The 19,779-nt window shown below is 40.7% G+C and overlaps 1 protein-coding gene across 1 annotated transcript in view; it reads right to left on the bottom strand.

Moving 5' to 3' along the window:
• Nucleotides 1-19,779, bottom strand: part of SLC5A8 (solute carrier family 5 member 8) — a 205,381-nt gene that overhangs the window by 163,167 nt on the left and 22,435 nt on the right. The window contains exons 9-14 of the mRNA XM_082253567.1: nt 17,590-17,702; nt 14,745-14,812; nt 13,968-14,054; nt 9,442-9,653; nt 4,152-4,255; nt 1,664-1,758 (exon numbers count right to left, since the gene is read on the bottom strand). Of these exons, the coding sequence (XP_082109693.1) occupies nt 1,664-1,758; nt 4,152-4,255; nt 9,442-9,653; nt 13,968-14,054; nt 14,745-14,812; nt 17,590-17,702 (679 nt within the window). The remainder of the gene's footprint in view (nt 1-1,663; nt 1,759-4,151; nt 4,256-9,441; nt 9,654-13,967; nt 14,055-14,744; nt 14,813-17,589; nt 17,703-19,779) is intronic.

The following is a 19,779-nucleotide window of genomic DNA, read 5'->3' as shown; positions in this document are numbered from 1 at the left end:
TGGGTTCACACTATTGTGAATTGGATGCGAGTTTCCCAACATCCAATTAGCTTGACAGGAGACTGTGCCCGGCTCTCAATGGAGCTGGTTCACACAGCTCCCTGTTGGCTGCAGAGTGACTTGCAAAAAAGTCCTGTGCATCTTCTGGTCCAATTTAGGTCTGAATTTAGTCAAAAATTCAGATCAAATTCGGACCTGAAATGGTGCATGGGGATGCACCTGATCCCCTGCTGTGAGCCAATCCGAATTCTGTGTGAACCCAGCCTGAAGGTTTTTTACCTTCATGCATTCTATGCCAGTCTAAGCTGCTTGCTATGGGGGCATGCAACAGGAGGGAGGGGCCGGAGGCACAGAAGAGGGACCCAAGAAGAGGATTTGTAATGGTTTTGCTCTGTGCAAAACCATTACACAAAGCAAGTATAACATGTTTATTATTAAAAAAATAAATAAATAAACAAGACTTTACAATCACTTGAAATCTGGAGGTTGTTGGCCCGCTAACTTCATGAACTGATACTAATAATAATTTGGGGTTGAATTACTAACACTAGAGAGTGCAAAATCTGGTACAGCTGTGCATGGTAGCCAATCAGCTTCTAACTTCAGCTTCTTCAATTAAGCTGAAAGCTGATTGGTTTCTATGCACAGCAGCACCAGATTTGGCACTCTTCAGTGTTGTGCTGAAAACTGTCAATTCTTGATATAAGAGATATTAATGTTTTCATTCACTAAGCTATAACAATTGTTATTTGCCATAATAACAAAATAACATTCACATGACTAAAAATAACAGAAAGTCAAACAACACATGCATTATAGCTTAGTGAATTGAAAATATTGGAGAACTTGCACCTTGTTTGATAAATCCTCTATCTGTTCTAGGTTTTATATTCCAGATATTTTTATATATTTGTGCATGTGTATGATTTTAAAAAAATAGGTTTTGTTAAAGCGCATTTCTAGGCAAAAAAAAGGATTAGACCCTCTGTCAAGTTTTTATAGTTGTGTGTGTCCCCCTTCGGGGACTGTTCTCAGTGGAGCAGAACAGGCGAAGACAAAATGTTTGCCTTGTACCCAGAACAAAAGGAAAGGGGATATCTTCCAATTGCCAACTGTATAACCTACAGTGTAAAACCTATATACGGTGGCAAGGCGGCTCCCCTGCGCCAGATCACATGCCTAGTCCATGATCTGGCACTTCTGGGTAGGGGGCGTGCATGCGCCACGGACAATCCAGCTTTGCTGTGATTTTACACAGCAGATGTCGATCAGCGAGTGTCGGCCAATAGATTACCGTTGGCACCCACTGATCGTCCAGAACACACACAGGACAATGTAAACAAGGCAGAGCAGAGCCCCGTCGTATCAGCGAGGAAGTAATAGATTTTCTTTCCCCACAAAGCAGGGAAAAAAATTGATTACTTCCCCCAGTAAAAGCAGGACATACAATACACATAAACACTGGCTAGGCACACAATTCGCCGTTTGATCACCCTAGATGTTTACCCCTTTCTAGCCAATATAATAAGTATCAGACAGTGGCTATGGGAATGCAGGCATTTATTCATATGCATTAACCTTATATTGGAGAACCTCTGTACACACGAAACACCCTTCAGGCTAACATAATATAACTGTACCTTACATAAATTAGCATACTTACTTCCTTTGTCCAACAAGAAGGAATCAATACTTTGAGATACGAGAAGTCTTCAGCTGTCAGTAGACATTCTCGATTTATATTTTGCTTTAATCCACCTGCAAAGCAAAAATGTACTTAATGTGTGAAACTATTAAGATTTAATGTAAAGACTATATCATTTTACGCTAATGAGATCAGTTAAAAGGTGATGTTTAATGATTGCTATGGTTTGTTAAATGTTTGTCATTTTGTACTACATTACTTTGTTAAAAGAAAAAAGTATTGTGCAGCCCTAATCACAACCCTAGTTTGCCTATAATTTTTTTATTTATAAAAAGTTTTCACAATTACAAAAACAGAAAAACATAGAAATACACAAGATACACAGACCTAACCATTCAAGTACAGAAAGGGTAACATTACGATACCACCTTAAAGTCTAGCTCTAGAATATTCAACATAGGTACAACATAAATTGACTAGTATTCCAGTGTTTCTCCTCTTCCTCATTTTCCCTCGCTCATTCAGCTAATGTGACATCTCAGGTGCTCAATGCATTCCTTATCAATATATGACATCATTTATTAAAATTCCAGCAGCTGTATCACACGGTGCCTAAGGTTTAATGCTGCACAAAAACAAATCTGTGGCTTGGTGTAACAAAAAAAAATGCAGATTGGATCCAACTGCCAGCATGCTGTCAAATTTAAGGCAGTTTTTTGCATTTTGTCAAGGCACCCCTGAAAAGTCCGGAAGGCACCCCAGGCTGCCACAGCACCCTGATTGAAAAAGGCTGGTCTAAAGAAATTACATCCAGCAGACAAATGGGGTTCAATAATGTCGCGGGTCGACGATGTAAGAAGAGTGTAGCTGTGCAGGAGATTATCCCGCCAGAACCTTTTTGAATTCATCCGTACAGGAAAACTCAAGCTAATAGGACCACATTTAGTAAAACTTTCAGTTGTATCTTTCAGCATGCTGATCAGACCTTCAATTTCCCTAATGTCCTTCAATTTAAGGATCAATCGCAATAGAGTAGGCAGGTAGAACGACTTCCATAAAGGCAGAATACATGCCCGAGCAAAATTAACTAGGCGCCTCACCACCAATTTTTGCGTGATCGTGTGCACACCGTTCCAAAGAGTACTGAAACCTAGGCAGGACCAGAATAGATGTAACATGTCCCTTCTCTCAGCACCACACTTCCAACACGTTTTAGGCACAGAGGGATAAATATGGTGCAGTAGTGTTGGGGTGTGGTACCACACAGTTAAGATTTTATAACCCAATTCTTTAAATATATTGGATATAGATGATTTAAAGGAGAGGATAAAGATCTGTCTGCATTCTGCCAGGGTTCCTCATAGTTGGAGCAAATTTTCCAATTTGTCTGGATACCTAAAGGGGGTCTGTGAAGTTACAGCTTGTAAGTGTGGGAAAGGGCATGTCTGGATGTCTCTTCAATCTGGCACTCCTTTTCATTGAAAGTCAATAGTCTTGTAAAGGAACACTGTCAGGCTGTGCAAGAAGTGAGAGAGTTGAAGCATTGAAAAATAACCCTGGTCAAAGAAGTTTGGGTCCAACCGCATCTGAGTGGCAGTAAGCCATTTGGAGTCCATGAAAAAATGTGTGGCCAAATACATTTGCCGGAGGCATAAAGACAGAAAAGCCAGTCCAGACATTCAGGGCAAAGTTCGGGTTCCCCAATTGGATAGTAAGGGGTCAGAGCTGGGGAGATATCATAAATGTAAAAGGCCTTTGAGCAAATCTGCCAGGTGGTCACTAATGGTGGGGTGTTGAAGAATTGTGGGCAAAGGGAGCGCAGGACTCCAAGGAAGAACAGTCAAAGACGAAACTGCTTGTCCAGGCAGGCAGTCTAGGCTGAGGGCCTCTGACTTTTGATAGTTTATTTTAAAATTAGAGAGTTTTTACCTATAAATTATTTTGCACTGTAAATAACACTTTTGCATAGCATTTTTAAGCGACCATGAAAAGTATATCTGCTAAAAGAAGAGTGAATATCATTACTTTTTCAGTCGTCTGTGTCTTGAAATATCACTGCTTTATTGCTACCCTTCTCCAGCAAGTCCATACTTTGGGGAGTGGGAAACACCTGATCCCCCGCCACACGCTGTGGTTTCTTCCACCAGATTATACATCACTACAGAATGTAAAAGGCAGCAGGAAGAACCACAATGTGATACTGGGAAAATACATATTCAACCTACCTGAAGGGTCAGATACTTGAAGTGGTTAGGAAGCAGTGGAGCAGCGGTGCTTTATGACACGAGCCACTGGATAGGTAATTATAGGCACTCTTATTTTTGCAGATATGCTTTGCTATACAAGTGACCCTGTAGCTACAAGGTCACTTTAACATACTTAACATGATATCTATACATAATTGTTCAGAACATCAGCAGAAAAATAAAATTGTATAATGCCATTCTAAATATGATGTTAGCAGTAGAACAGTTGCATTAGTATTATACTATAACAAAGACTTTACCTGTTGCTAAGCTAACTATTATTCCCACAACAACAGTAATAATTGTTCCAATTGTACTGAAGTATAGATATGACAGTGAGTACCAGTTATCAGCCAGGTCAGGCCTAAAGGAAAGAAAGCACACAAAAACATAAACATCACAAGAATTTGCAGTCAGTTTTGTTCCAAAAAACATTACAATAGTATTAATGGTTTCTTAAAACAAAATATCCTCATATCCTGTTTCCTACATAATCTCAAACACTAGGAGTCTATTCCTTAATTTAGGATACTGGAGGGTGTCACAAATCATTTATTTCCACTCACCAAGTGTGCATCCAAAACTGTTGGTTTACAATACATTTCCTTCAAACATTACGAATTAATTTAACTCAAACCGATTCCCTAATCCACACATTCACACTGGGTGTGGGAATCCTCTCTGCTGTGTGACTGTATTCTGATAGCACGACTCCTGTGCTGCCAGGATACACTGATTAGCGATGGAGCCCATTGGTTCCATGCGCTGTTAAAAACAAAATTTTCCAACAAGCGCATTCATCAAGTCAATTTTCAGATCAGAAGAGCCATAGATGTATCAAAATTCAGCTGTCCCTTGCTAAATTGACTGAATTTTGATCCATCTATGGGCATCTAGAGAAGTACAGTATATGTCAAACTGTCTTAGAAAACAGATGTAAATAACTACCAATATTTGAAATTAAACATAATCCAGTGTATTCCGCTGAAGAAGTCCTGCCTACTGGACGTAACGCGTATGGAGGAGGGGAGGAGTTACATAACGGCACCCGCAGTCATCCAGGAGTGAGTTGTACGCCATTCATTGTGATTTGCTGTGTACACTGAGCACTGGGTTACAGTGCCATTTTTATAATCGCTGAGGAGTTTGGGATCAGAATCCATTGAGAGACAGATTTGTTCCCTCTGGTTTTGAAAGCTCTCTGGATACTTCTGCATTGTTGTGGATGTGTGTAGGAGATACCTCCTGTTTTCATATTGAGTACCCTGGAGGGGAAAAGTGTGTTTGACCTACCTGTTGATTGAAGGGTCTATCAATAAGGTGACCGGCTTGAGCTACCTGTGGTGGTGGATTTTGGCACTGTGTCACCTACAAGTTATCTACTTATAAGCACCACTCATCACCCATTGGGACTGTTGTGTGACTATCCTTTGCATTTGTTTATATTTTATATTTTTTCATAATCTATGTATTAGTGCTGCACTGACATTTTATTATGGACTATGTTTGGGATTTGATCATTTGACCCTGAGTGCATAGCTGCTTTATTGTTCTTTTAAGTTCTGTTTTGCGCTGTTTGGCTTTTTGTACGTGTCAAGTGACTGCACAAAAAAAAAACCAACAGACTGGTTTCCTGAAGTTGATTGATAGAATGACTTCAGTAAAACCAGCCTGCAGACAGATGGATTGAAATTCAACTGGTTCCTGCTGAACTATGGCTTATGGCCAGTCTTGGAGAAACAGGTGCTGCCCATAGTGCTCTGTTTAAGCTTAGCTGAGTAATGGCCACACCCCGCATCACAAGCGTTCTCACAAATCCTGCTACTACTGAAGAATAAAAGGGTGTATAGGGCCAGGGAGGTGTGTTTCTGACCAAGTCAGTTAGATTACTGATTGCAGAGTTTCACTCTGATGCTTATTGGACTGCAAATTCATATTTAGACATCCAGCACAACTGTAAAAGTAGAAAAGCGTAGGTATGACTATGAAAATTGGGGCTGTTATTAGAGTGTCTGTCTGACTAAATATCATGTTTCAGTTATACAACTGGACATTAAATAAAATAATTTATCATGTTCAGTCACCTGCCAGTTATGTGCAGTAAATCAGTGGCAAAGGAAAAATATGTCTTCCATTTTTTTTTCTACTGTTTCTACAACTTATGAAGAAATATTTGTATGAGCACGTGCTAATAAATGTTAGCATGTATAAAACCTAATTTACCTGTACTGAGTGGTACTATGTGTAATCATGAGTGGGAATCTGATCTAAAACTTTCCCTAAAAAAAGTCAATGTTCAGTAAGCACACAAAGCCAAAGCAAAAAAATTATAATGCGTGTTATTTGCCATTACCATAGGTATTTTCACATCTCAATGCTGAAATTAAGCGCTGTTATGGCAAATGATTTTTTCAAAGCTTAGTGAACTAAGCCTAAAATTTGTCAATCAACATGCTCTGTCAATAGGCTGCCACCAGTGCTTTAAAACAGAGTATGTATGATTCGTCACAAGCTGTCCTGCACATAAATCCTAAGAGATGTTCTTTGCGTTTTACAATTTGGCTAACAATTAGCAGGACTAAAAACCAGTTATCAGTTTAAATATAACTATTTTTATTATTAAACATTATCATCATTACCATTTTAGATTTTTAAAATGGTTTAAACAGTTTAACTGCTGGAGTCCCCCAAGGTTCTGTCCTTGGACCTCTCTTATTCTAGATTTACACTTCCCTCCCTGTGTCAGCTGATAGCCTCCCATGGCTTCCAGTACCATTGCTATGATGATGACACCCAAATCTATCTCTCTATGCCTCAGCTCACCCCATCAGTTTTCTCACGCATCACTGATTTATTAACAGACATCACCTCCTCAAACTCAATCTATCCAAAACCAAGCTCATCATATTTCCTCCCCAACGTGCCCTTTCCCCTGACTTTCAAAGATCAATGGCACAACTATCAGTCCATCCCCACATGCAAGGGTGCTAGGGGTAACCCTGGACTCTGAACTGTCCATTCAGACACACATCCAATCCCTGGCCAAATCATGCCACTTCAACCTCCACAACATTTCCAGAATATAAAAAAAACAGGGGAACCTGCGCTTAGGAATATTAGATCAGTGCACTAAAATTGTGAAATTACTTGTCAGGCTGCTGCTGATAAAAAAGGGGAATGTTCCCTTAAAGTGATTGTGTGCAAAATATATCAGCGCTGCTCTAAATTGGAATCAATAGGTGGAATTATGTGATGTGGTGTGACCGCACTACACTCACTAAAATATTAAATAAATAAAACGGTGCAAATGTTACAATAATAAATAAATATTACCCATGATACAATTCATAAATAATAAATAAGCTGTGCAAATAATGCAATAATAAATAAATGGTACCTATGATATGATTCTATGTGATATATCTACAGTATTATAATATAAATGACTATTACCATAAATAAATAAATGCATAACATTACAAATAAATTATAGTGGCAGTAAAAAAAAATTTTTGGGGATCTCTCATGCAGTGAATTGATCAATAAAGTGACAAGTGCTGGTGAAAAAAAAAACGAGAGTAAGCTCCTCCTCCTAATGTAACAGTCCTCTGGATCAACAGTCTATAACTCCAACCAAAAAAGTGATCTGTGTCAAAGGGATGGCACTCGTGAGTTCACACTGCTCAGTGCTGTGAGCCGTGCTCCCCTCTCTCCTCCGGTCAAGCAGAGAGTGGAGCGTCTGACATCATTTCCGGTCTGGGTGGTTGGAACGCAGGAGTGTCATAGCATCCACCACAGCAAGAAAATAGCTGTTTTTACATGGAGAAACTGTGAGTGTAATACTTTTATTTAATAGCTTTTTAAAAATATATTACACTATGTGAGTTTGCTTCATTTATATGGGGACTGGTATGTGGCGATGAGGAGGACAGAGTCCAGAAAGTATTAGGAGAACAGTCTGGAATAGCCCCATCCCCAGAGGAGATGTCTGCCTAGAGTGGAAATCTGTAAGGCGTATATCCTACCCACTTCTGGTAAGCAGGGAGGAGAGAGGGGAGCACGGCTCACAGCACTGATCACAGTGTGAACTCATGAGTGCCATCCCTTTTGCACAGAAGACACAGATCACTTTTTTGGTTGGAGTTATAGACTGTTGATTCAGAGGACTGTGTTACATTAGAAGGAGGAGCTTAGTTTAGTTTTTTTCCCCAGCACTTGTCACTTTATTGATCAATTCACTGCATGAGAGATCCCAAAAAAACATTTTTTACTGCCACTATAATTTATTTGTAATATTAATGCATTTATTTATTTATGGTAATAGTCATTTATATTATAATACTATAGATATATCACATAGAATCATATCATAGGTACCACTTATTTATTATTGCATTATTTGCACAGCTTATTTATTATTTATGAATTGTATCATGGGTAATATTTATTTATTATTGAAACATTTGCACAGTTTTATTTATTTAATATTTTAGTGAGTGTAGTGAGGTCACGCCACATCACATATTTCCAGAATATGCCCCTTTTTAACCATTGCCACCACCGAGCTTTTAATTCACTCCCTGGTTATCGCTCTCCTTGGCTACTAAAACTCCTCCTCATATCTTTACATAGGCTATCCCTCCTTCGGTCCATCATGAAAGCTGCTGCAAGACTCATTAACCTTACCAACTGTTCAGTGTTCTCCATCCCTCTCTGCCAACCCCTCCACTGGCTTCCGCTCACAACAAATAAAATTCAAAGTGCTAACTACAACTTACAAAGCCATCCACAACTCTTCCCCCGACTACATCTGTAGCCTGGTCACACAATATCAACCAAGCCGCTCTCTTCGGTCCTCCTAAGACCTCCTGCTCTCTAGCTCTCTTTGTCACCTTCTCCAATGCTCACCTCCAGGGTTTCTCCTGAGCTATTCCCATCCTTAGGAACTCCCTACCCCAATCTGACAGACTGTCTCCAAATCTATCCATCTTTAGACAATCCCTGAAAACCCTTCTCTTTGAAGAAGCCTATCTTGCTTCAAACTAATACACAGTTTTTACTTTCTCCATCTGCTCACCCCCCACAGTTATTACCTTTTGTATCACTTGACCGTCCCTCTTAGATTGTAAGCTCTAATGAGCAGGGCCCTCTGATTCCTACTGTAGCAAATTGTATTGTAACTGTAATGTCTGCCTGAATTTTGTAAAGCGCTGTGCAAACTTTTGGTGCTATATAAATCCTGTATATTAATATAATAATAATTTATCTTGAGATTTTGCTAACGTGACAAATTAAAAAAAAAAAATGTTTTTAATTGCTTGTCTGATAAACCAATTTAATAGACTCATAACTATGATGACCCATAATATGTTGTACATCTTTGCGTAACCAAACTTCTTAGGTCACATATAAGACGTGACACCTTCAATTTAATTAATTTTACTTGGAAGACTTAGATTTAGAAATGCCTATTGATTCCAGGAACCTATACTGTACATGCATGTGTCAGATCGTTTTATAAAAATGAAGTAATAAAGAAATATCACATACCTTTCCCCAACTTGAGCTTGAGTTTCTGACAATATACCAGTCACCGTGGGAAGTGCTGTTGTTAAAGTCCAGTTAGCGTTAGTGCTGAAATTGCAGCCTTCAGTTGACAAGAATTTGGGTAAACTGCTTATGGGCAAAGGAGGGTAAATCTGAGACCCTATACCTACCCATAATGAAATTGCAAAACCAACCAAGAGACCAGTCAATGCACCCTGCAATACATTAAAAAAAAAAAAAGCATTTACAACGAAACGCTAGACAAACCTTCTTTTTTTTTTGTGTTTTGAAGGTTAGGAATTTACTGCTTTCGGTGTACCCACTGGAGAAACTTTTTACACCTTCTGTCCCAAACATATCACAGGAAGTAAGAATAATTTTTACAAAGTGAGTAGAAATCTCAGCTCTGACGAAAGTCTGGGGATAATTATGGGTTCTAATCCTTCCTTTGTAACCAAAAATGCTAAAGTGCATTTCAAAATACTGTGACAGGAAGTCAGGTAAATCTGTGGATGTAGTCACGGACAGGAGATACATTTCCACCTGGTTTAGAAAATTCACCAATTACTATAGGGTGTCGGCTGAAAAGGTAGCCAGGACGGCTTAAGGAAGTTGAAAGGCCTTCAGCTGTTCGGAATGAGGAAGTTAAGGCCTCTATATTTTGTCCAAAGGAAGTCCTATTGATTGCTGCCTCCTGACGCCGTGTGGGCTGGGGAGAGGAGGACAGTCAGATGTGTGCCTCCCGACGCTGTGAGTGCCTGGGAGAAGGATTGCTGCCTCCTGACACCGTGTGGGGAGAGGAGGACAGTCAGATGAATACCCCCTGAAGCTGTGTGGGCATGGGGAAGACCTCCTGGAGCGATGTGCGCTGAGGAGGGTAAAAAGTGAGAAGACCTCCTGGAGCGATGTGCGCTGAGGAGGGTAACAAGTGTGAAGACTACTCAAGGATTGTTTCTATGTGAAAAGAAACCAATGGACATTTCCTGTGTGAAGGGGAAATTAATTAAGACTGAAGACTACTCAAGGTGAGGTCTTGGACTATTTCTATGTGGAAAGAAATAAATGCACTGTTTGCTATGTGAAGAGACAAGCAAAGGAATGGTTGCTATGTGCAGAGACAAACAAAGGAATGTGTTCTATGTGAAGAGAAAAGGGACATGTTAAATGGACATTTGTTGTGTGAAGAAAAAAACATGGACTATTGAGTGTCTGCTGTAGGATCAGCAAAGTTTGCCCAACAGTAGGTTGGAGACAGACTCCGTAGATAGGTTACTGTATGTGAGAAGGTAGCCGCCCACAGTGGCAAGGATTTATTTTATTTATGTTTATTTTGAATTATGCTGTTTTTGGAGCTTGCACTCGTGTGAAGAAAATTGCAAGAATAAAACCTTACACTGTTGTTTTCAACCACTTCTCGGCTATCTCCCTGTGTAAGGAACCCCCCAAGGGGTCATCCACACCCGCTACCGAGCTAATCTCTCACAATACAAAAAAACAAAATGTACACATTCAATACATCTCTGCAATATGTTCATATTTCCTCATGTTTATCCCTTTACAAATGCTGCAAGTACAGAAAAATACCTGTTGATCTGATAACCCAGTGTGTTCCTAGGCTCCCATTTCAGTCCCTTTGCAGTAATGAAATCCCAGCAGCGTTGTTTGCCCTTGCCTGCTTGACTACAGAACTCCACCTTTCCCCAAACTCTCTTTCCTTCTCAACATGCAAGCATTAATTTCTTTCCCAGAAAAACAATGCTGTTGCCTTGACTCCCAAGAGCCTGCCTACACATTCAATAAACTGTGATTCACTTTAATTTAATTATCCAATCATGTGAAAAGAAAACCCCTGTTTACTTATTAAACTACTTCATTCCTTTAGGCTCAATTCACACTTATGCATGTGTGCAGGCAAGGTTTGCTCGGGCATGGCAGCCCATTCATTTGAAAGGGCTGCCGTGCACGCGTCTCCCGCAGAAAAGGGTGCATGCACCTTTTTCAAATTCCAGCCTAAAGGAAAATTCCATAGTCATTGTGACCATGCGATTTCCCTGCGGTTCCTGTACCTGCAAATGCGCTGTGTTTTTACATGTGTGGGGGTGCCGATCAGAATGAATGGCGGCCCTGTGTGTTTTCTCACAACAGCAGGTTTTCACTGTGTGTAGTTGCGGATGTGGAAATTGCAGAGATTCCCGCAGCTGCAGCCACCCACATAGATGTGAACCGAGCGATAGGATGTGCCTGTACATCGCTATTGTATAAGTCAGGGGTTGGATGCCATATTACAAAGTATCATCAAGTTCTCATTGGAATCATCCCAGACATAGGTTTATCCAAAAGAAAAAAGTCGCAACAGAAAAGGGGGACTTTAAATATGCCTCTGAGAACTGAAAACACATCAGATATAAAAACCATATACATTTTATTAATATTCCATTCTTTAAAAAAGAGACCCTAAAAAACATAGCTGTATATGCCATACAGTACAGAGCTACAAAAATAGTACAAGCTCTTGGTTACGCATCATCAGTCATTTGATGGTTGATTGGTCTACGTGTTTTGGGGGGGACCCCCGCTTCTTTAGGACCATATATAACCTGTACTGTACATAGTTCTGACTGTATTGGCAGATAATAAATAACAAAATCCTCAAAAGGAAGAAAGGTCTCCACATAAGGTTTCCCCTAGCGGCCCATGGGACATCCAGGTGGGAAAGCTGGTAAGGTTAAAATATCATGTTGTAACTTTAAGATTGGCTTAAATGCAGAAATGGGAGATAGAATGGAATGTCCCAGGTATCAATAAGATATTCAACCAAATTGAATGTGCAGTAAACAGCCACAATAGTATCCAATTCATGTGGCTTCTCACTCCCTGTTGCCGGCTGCTATTTTTTGGAGTGGAAGGCTACTTGAAGAAGCGGGGATCCCCACAAAATGCGTAGACCAATCAACCATCCAATGACTAATGATGCCTAACCAAAAACCTGTACTATTATTATAGCTCTGTACTGTATGGCATATACAACTATGTTTTTAATGTCTCTTTTTTAAAGAATGGACTAATAATGAAATGGATATGGTTTTTATATCTGATGTTTTTTCAGTTCTCAGAGGCATATTTAAAGTCTTCCTTTTCTCTTGTGACTTTTTTCTTTTGGATGTACCTGTAAATCCTCAGGTTGAAGTGGCCACAGCTGCAGCTATGATCCCAGTACCACAACTTTCAGCCAGCGATTGGCTTTACAGTAGAAGTGGGACTAGAAAGAAACCAGAAGCAATGAGGATTTTGTCAATTTTGGTTTTGGTTTGATTTTTAATAGCTGTTACCCACTAGTAAAGTATCTGATCAAACTAATCTCAGTTTGATAAGATACTTTTAAGGGCAGAGAAGAGATCTAGGGTCTAATAGACTCCAGATCTCTCAGGAAAGAGTACCTTTAGCCAACGCTATCACAAGGGATGTTATAATGGTAAAAAAGTTGATTAAAAAGAACAATTTAAAGAGACAGTGGAAAAAAAATAAAAAATAATACAATTTAAAAAAAAAATGTAAGCACCAAAACTTCCATATTCAAGCACAAATGTGAATGCATATGTAGGTCCCACACACACATATGTTAACGGTAATGGCACCACCCATGTAAGGTTTTGCCGTGAAAGTCAGAGCAAGAGCAAAAATTCCAGCACCAGACCTCCTGTTTAACGCCATCACGGTAACCTGTAACCGTTGCTTATGGAGATTTTAGGATAACTCAGTTTATCGCCATTTCATAGGAGTGCGCAATTTTTGTAATTTGAGTAATTTGACAAAAATAAAAATTCTGATTTAAAATGTATGTGAGAAATGTCAAAGTTGACCCGGTGTTGAAGTGGTTAATCTGCGCATAATTGCAGTAAATACTTCACGCGTGGTTTTTTTTTCGTTCAAATGCCAGGCTGAATGAAAAAAAAAATTCACAGATCTCTGCATCCAAACAAGCAATGTGAATGCAGGGATCTGCCCCACTGCACCATTGTATTCTGACAGCGGGAACCCTCAGCCCCCAACCCCTTTCAGAATACACTGATGAGCACTGATCAAATGCTGGTTAGATCAGCTTCTGTTGAACAGACAGTGGTACACAAAAAGGGAAATTCAGTCACTTCCTTCTGAAAGTACATACCCTGCTTTACAGTTTATTGTGTGAAAATTCTCAAATCCCTTATCAAAGGAGAACCAAAGGGGCTGTCAGGCACAAATGTTTTTTTCATAACTGTGCACACCCAGGTGGGGAAAGCATGCATGTTTATGCCTAAGGAACAAGGATAGCAGCATGCCCGGCCTAATTCTGGCTTACCTAGGTGGAACGAAAATAGTGATTGACTGGGGCAATACAACACACCCAATCAGTATTACTCCAAGAATGGTCAAGCAGCAGATGTCTGGCAAGGTTTGAAAATGTTGATAGGCCTGAAGTCACTTCCTGATCTGATCCCTGACCATAACCTGGCTGTGGACCCTTTCACACACTGTTGTGTTGTACTTACTATGGAGTTTGAAAAGGGAAAGATGATTCCAAGAGAAAACAGTCCTAGCAGAGGTCCTCCAACCATACCGAAGATAGAAAGAGCAGCCTGTAAACAAAGAAACATAATTAATACCATTGCAGATGTACTATTCTTCTTCATAATACAAACCATTGTTAGATTTATTGCTTTGTTTGAATTCAGCAAATATTTACAGTAAACATGACTGTTCTAATTATATTTGCTTGATGGCTTTCAAATAACCTCTAATTCAAGATGATCAACATTCTGTATGTTTTTTTAAATATGTGCTATGTTAATGAGTTAAGATTTTCTATTATATTCCTATCTTTTTTAGTATAATCATGAGCTATGAAGTAAACTGCAAAAGACTGAAGGACCAGTGAACCCAAAAGTGAGTTAAAACCAAGTTTCTTGTTGCTTAGGACTCCAGCAACAAGATCTTGCATAGTTCCAAGGCCATTTCTAGATTATCTGGGCATTTTGGGTGTTGCCACCCACTTTATATTTTTAGTATCTAAAAAACTGAAATATAATTTTAATTTTGTAATGTTCCACAAATATAAAGTTGGACATTTTTAAATAAAATGTACCAATTCGATTGGTACTATTCAAATATGAACTTTTTTGAGGTCAGAGACAAACATTCTGTTTCTGACTAAGCGTTTAAGGTGGCACAGATGTTTTTTCATTTCAAACATTTGCATAAATGAGGATTAATGTAAAGAACTAAGCTTAGTGGTGTTTTTGTATGTTGTGTAAGTGCTGATTCACTACCTGTAATAAGCCACCCATTAGGGATGCCAAGCCTGCCATGCCAATACATATTGCACCATACAAGAGACCTGTATACACAGAAGAACAAAGAGATTAGTTAAAACCCTGATACTTAATCGAGAAAGAATTATTATTATTATATTATGCAGGATTTATATAGCGCCAACAGTTTGCGTAGCGCTTTACAACATGAGGGCACACAGTACAGTTACAAGACAATTTAATACAGGAGGAATCCGAGGGCCCTGCGCAATAGAGCTTACAATCTAGGAGGGAGGGTCAAGTGATACAAAAGGTAATAACTATGGGGGATGATCTGAAGGAGAGAACAACATTATCTCTACGTTTTCAAAATGTAGGACAGAGTTGACAACAGTATGCAACTATAAAGTAATACTAGAATTTCCACATAATTTTTTGTAGCACCCTACAGGTAGGTGCTAGGTAAAAGTATAGTGGGCCTTGGCTGCCTAACAGCAGGGCCATGATTTCAGCTGGGCTGTCATGTCTCCCAGGTGTAGTTGCTGAGAGGGGTGTCTTCCAACTGGCTCTGTGAGAGGATTCTCATTGGGCAGTGGAGGAAACTCAATCAGTAGCCCATTCAGGCTTGTACCTACCCCAGAAGGCAGATTCTGCCGCAGAGGATTCTGGGAGTGGGTATAAGTTTGGAGGGAAGGCATGACGCAGCGTGTTTGGTGGGAAGCAGAGTCCCAGGAGGGAGAGTACGGCTGTCTCTCCTCCTGTCAGAAGGATCGGGTGTCTCAGGCGGCTTGCCTGAGAGTGCAGAGAGAGAGCTGAGCTGAGTGGCAGAAGGGATTCAGTGTGCTGAGGACTAGTGGAGTGAGAGGGGTCCAGTTCCAGGAAAGCCTTCCAAGGTCGTGAGTACTGTGGACTGCCCCTGGGGTCTGCCTAGTGTAGAGGGTACCACTCCAGAGAAGGTTCATATAGTTACATAGTTACATAGTTAGTGAGGTTGAAAAAATACATCAGTCCATCCAGTTCAAATTATGATGTGTGTGTGTGTTTGCTGTTACTCGTACATTGTATACCCCTGTATGTTGTGGTCTTTAAGGTGCCCATCTAATATCGATGCTCCCTGCTGATACGACTGTTTGCAGAAGAGAATTCCACAGGAATTCAAGGGATTCAGGAGCCAGCTAGTGTAAAGGGGGTGCCTAGTCAGAGGACCCTGAAGTGTTAGAGGAGGTGCCCAGTCAGAGGACCCTGAAGTGTAAAGGGGGCGCCAGCAGTTGGGCACTGAAGAGTTAAAGTATCCAGTGTACAGTGTAAAGTCTACAGCATTAAGAGTTGCAGCAAGCCCAAGCAGTTACAAAGAGCTACCTAAGTCAGTGAAGGGCTGGAGGGAGTTGGTCATTGGACTTCAGAGCTAAACAGAGTGTCAGGAGTCAATTGTATTACAGTCCTGGATCTTCTGAGTTAACAAACATGTTAAAATCGGAGTTCTAGCACTATTGAACAGTTTAACCACTTGCCGACCGAGTACGGTAATAGTACTGCGGCAAAGTGGTTCGTTATCGTCTGACGACGTAGTATTAACGTCGTCAGACACTCCCCCTTCTGGGCGGCGCTTGCGCGCCGCCGGAGGCTCGCTCCCGCTGTTTTCATTCACAGCGGGAGTCGGGCCAGGGGAGGAGCAGCGGCGATCGCCGCTGCTCTGCCCCGATCGCCGGGGATCTAGTGTGGAGATCCGCCCGCTGTGTGTAAACACAGCGGGCGGATCTCCATAGTGACAGGGAGTGACAGATCGGACTGTTCAGCATAGCTGGACATCCGATCTGTCCATGACTCACTCAGGCCCCTCCCCCCCTACACGTCAGTAAGCACCAGGCATACATTAACCCCTCCCTCTCCAATAAAATTAACCCCTTCCCTGCCAGTGTCATTTTTACAGTAACAGTGCATATATATAGCACTGATTACTGCAGTAATGTCACTGGTAACCCCAAAAGTGTCAAAAATGTCAGTCAAGGGTCCGATCTGTCCGCCGCAATGTCGCAGTCCCACAAAAAAAATCGCAGATCGCCGCCATTACGCGTTAAAAAAAAAAACACCAAAAATGACAGAAATCTTTCCCTTTGTTAGTAAACGCAATAACTTTTGCGCAAACCAATCAAAATACGCTTATTGTGATTTTTTTTACCAAACATAGGTAGCAGAAAACAAATTGGCCAAAAATTTTTTAAAAAATTGTTTTTTACATCTTTTTTGGGGGGAATTTCATATAAAAAAATGTTAAAAATATTGTTATTTTTTCAAAATAAACGCTCTTTTTTTGTTTATAGCGCAAAAAGTAAAAATCGCACAGGTGATCAAATACCACCAAAAGAAAGCTCTGTTTGTGGGAAAAAAAGGACGTAATTTTCTTCTGGGTACGGCGTCGCACGACCGCGCAATTGTCAGTTGAAGTCGCACAGCGCCGAATCGCAAAAAGTGGCCTGGACGGAAGACAGCAAAATCCTCCGGTGGTAAAGTGGTTAAGTACCAGCAAGCGCCAGGAAGCATTGGCCGGCATTCTGCTGGCGTCAAGACAGCGCCAACAAGCATTTTTCTGTACAGTGTTCCAGTTAAACCTAGTTGAGCCAGAAGAGTATCCCACTCATTCCCTTCTCCCATCCCCTATACACAATAAACAAAACAAACCAAAGATGCCAGAATGGTCATTGTCTCAGCTCTCACATCTGGGTTCACAACTTAAATGTGTTGGAAATGTTATCGGTGACAATGGCAGACCCACATCAGGCCCAATGCCTCGAAATATTGCTACATTTTAATAGTTTGTGATTTTCTTGCAGAATTATTCAACTATGGTTTAATGTAATCATACTTGTTATTTTGGAAATCCATGACAGCTTGGTTTCACTGAGGGACTTAAAGTAAGGTTTTACAAGGTCTTCCACTGTGACAGCAGCCAAAGCATTGATACTGGAGGACACAGTGCTGAAAAAAAAAAAAAAAAACATGTAATATAGCCATAGATATCTTTTGAATTTTTATCTCCTCAAAAAACATAAATACTAATGTTACATTACTTTCCATCATTGGCTATAGTAATTTTTGCTATAACGGCACCTACTATAAGGTGTTAAACTGTATGTAAATGTATAATGGTGTATCTTTTATAATAGTACATATATTCTAAAATGCTCTAGAAGGTGGCTTTGGTCTATTGACAGATATCAGTTCCAAATAAATTCTATACATTTTCATCTAACTATATAACATGAATAGAGACATTTATCAGAACTTAAATTAGTTTACTATGGATACTATTTTGAAATTGTTTGTTAGGGTAATGCTCAGTAATGAAACCCACTCAGGCCAATGAGATGTCAAATTTTAGCAGTCAAAACAATGAGAGCTGGTTTTTGATTGTCCGCTGCTATGTATGCACAATGCACACTGCTGTAATCCTAATAAAACAAAGAGCCTTTTGACACCTTTTTTGGACCCAGTAACAGTAATAATATGATCAGTACTAAAAATATGCACTGTCTCTGTACTAATAACACTAGCTGGGAGGGGGTTAACATTAGGGGCGATCAAAGGGTTAACCTGTCCTTTGCAGGGACAAAAACGACATCTCTCTCCCCCCTGTCAGAATCGTGGCCTGCCTTTACATAGGCAGATCACAGTTCTATGCCACTGCCTAACGATCGATGGGTGCCGGCGAACATCAAGTGCCTGGTACCTGCTGATCAGCGGAAGCGAGCTGATGGTGGTTCGCATGTGCACCCCTCAACCGGGTGTGCGGGAAACTGCTATAGGGCAGATAGCAAGTGGGTAGGTTCAGTCTTATATGTTATGTAAAAAACACTGAAAGATAAGGAATGTCTTAAAGTGTAACTAAAGGCAAACTTTTATATATTTTTTTATTTTTTAGCTTTGGATAAGGTGGAGAGGAACTAGAACACCTGTCATTTTTTATTGCTGTCTGTGTCCCCATTAGGGAGATTTACCTCTTCCTATTTGTCCTGTTCACCATGATCATGGAAAGTAAAAATGAAAAAAAAATTCCAATTTTGGGTTGACATCATAACAGTAATAGAGGGGAAACCTTCCAATGGGGACAAAACTTCTGGTGACCCTGGTGCCATGCTGGGATTCCCTTCCACCATCACTTCCTGTTTAACCACTTGCCTACTGTGCACTTAAACACCCTTCCCATCCAGGCCAATTTTCAGCTTTCAGTGCTGTCACACTTTGACTGACAATTGCGCGGTCATGCTACACTGTACCCATATGAAATTTTTATCATTTTTTTCACACAAATAGAGCTTTCTTTTGGTGGTATTTAATCATCTCTGGGTTTTTTATTTGTTACAAAAAAAAAGAATAAAGACAGAAAATTTTGAACAAAAAAAAAAGTTTTTCTTATTTTCTGCGAGTAAATTTTGGAAATAAATTTTTCTCCTTCACTGATGTGCGCTGATGAGGCGGCACTGATAGGCTGCACTGATGGGCACTGATGAGGTGGCACTTATGGGCACTGATGAGGTGGCACTTATGGGCACTAATGAGGTGGCACTTATGGGCACTGATGAGGAGGTACTAATATGCCGCACTGATGAGCACTGATAGGCGGCATTGATAGGTGGCACTGATAGGCGGCACTGATAGGCCGCACTGATAGGCCGCACTGATGAGCACTGGTAGGCGGCACTGCTGGGCACTGAGAGGTGGTACTGAGAGGTGGCACTGCTGGTCACTGAGAGGCGGCACTGACGGGCGGCACTGATGGGCACTGGCGGATGGCACTGATGGACACTGACAGGTGGCACTGATGAGCACTGATGGGCGGCACTGATGAGCACTGATGGGCAGCACCATCAATGCCCACACTCAGTGCCCATAGTGCTGCCAGTCAGTGCTCATCAGTGCCTAGATGAGCAGGCACTGATGGGCACTGAATGGCAGCACTATGGGCACTGATTGTGGGCATTGATGGGGGGGCACTGAGGCGGGCACTGTGGGCACTGATGGGGGGGCAATGTGTGTATGTTTTTTTACCTTTAGT

The sequence above is a fragment of the Pelophylax lessonae genome (assembly GCF_965119305.1).
Source record: "Pelophylax lessonae genome assembly, chromosome: 4".
NCBI lineage: Eukaryota > Metazoa > Chordata > Amphibia > Anura > Ranidae > Pelophylax > Pelophylax lessonae.
Note: the sequence above shows the minus strand (reverse complement) of the source record. Positions and strands in the feature narration are given on the sequence as shown.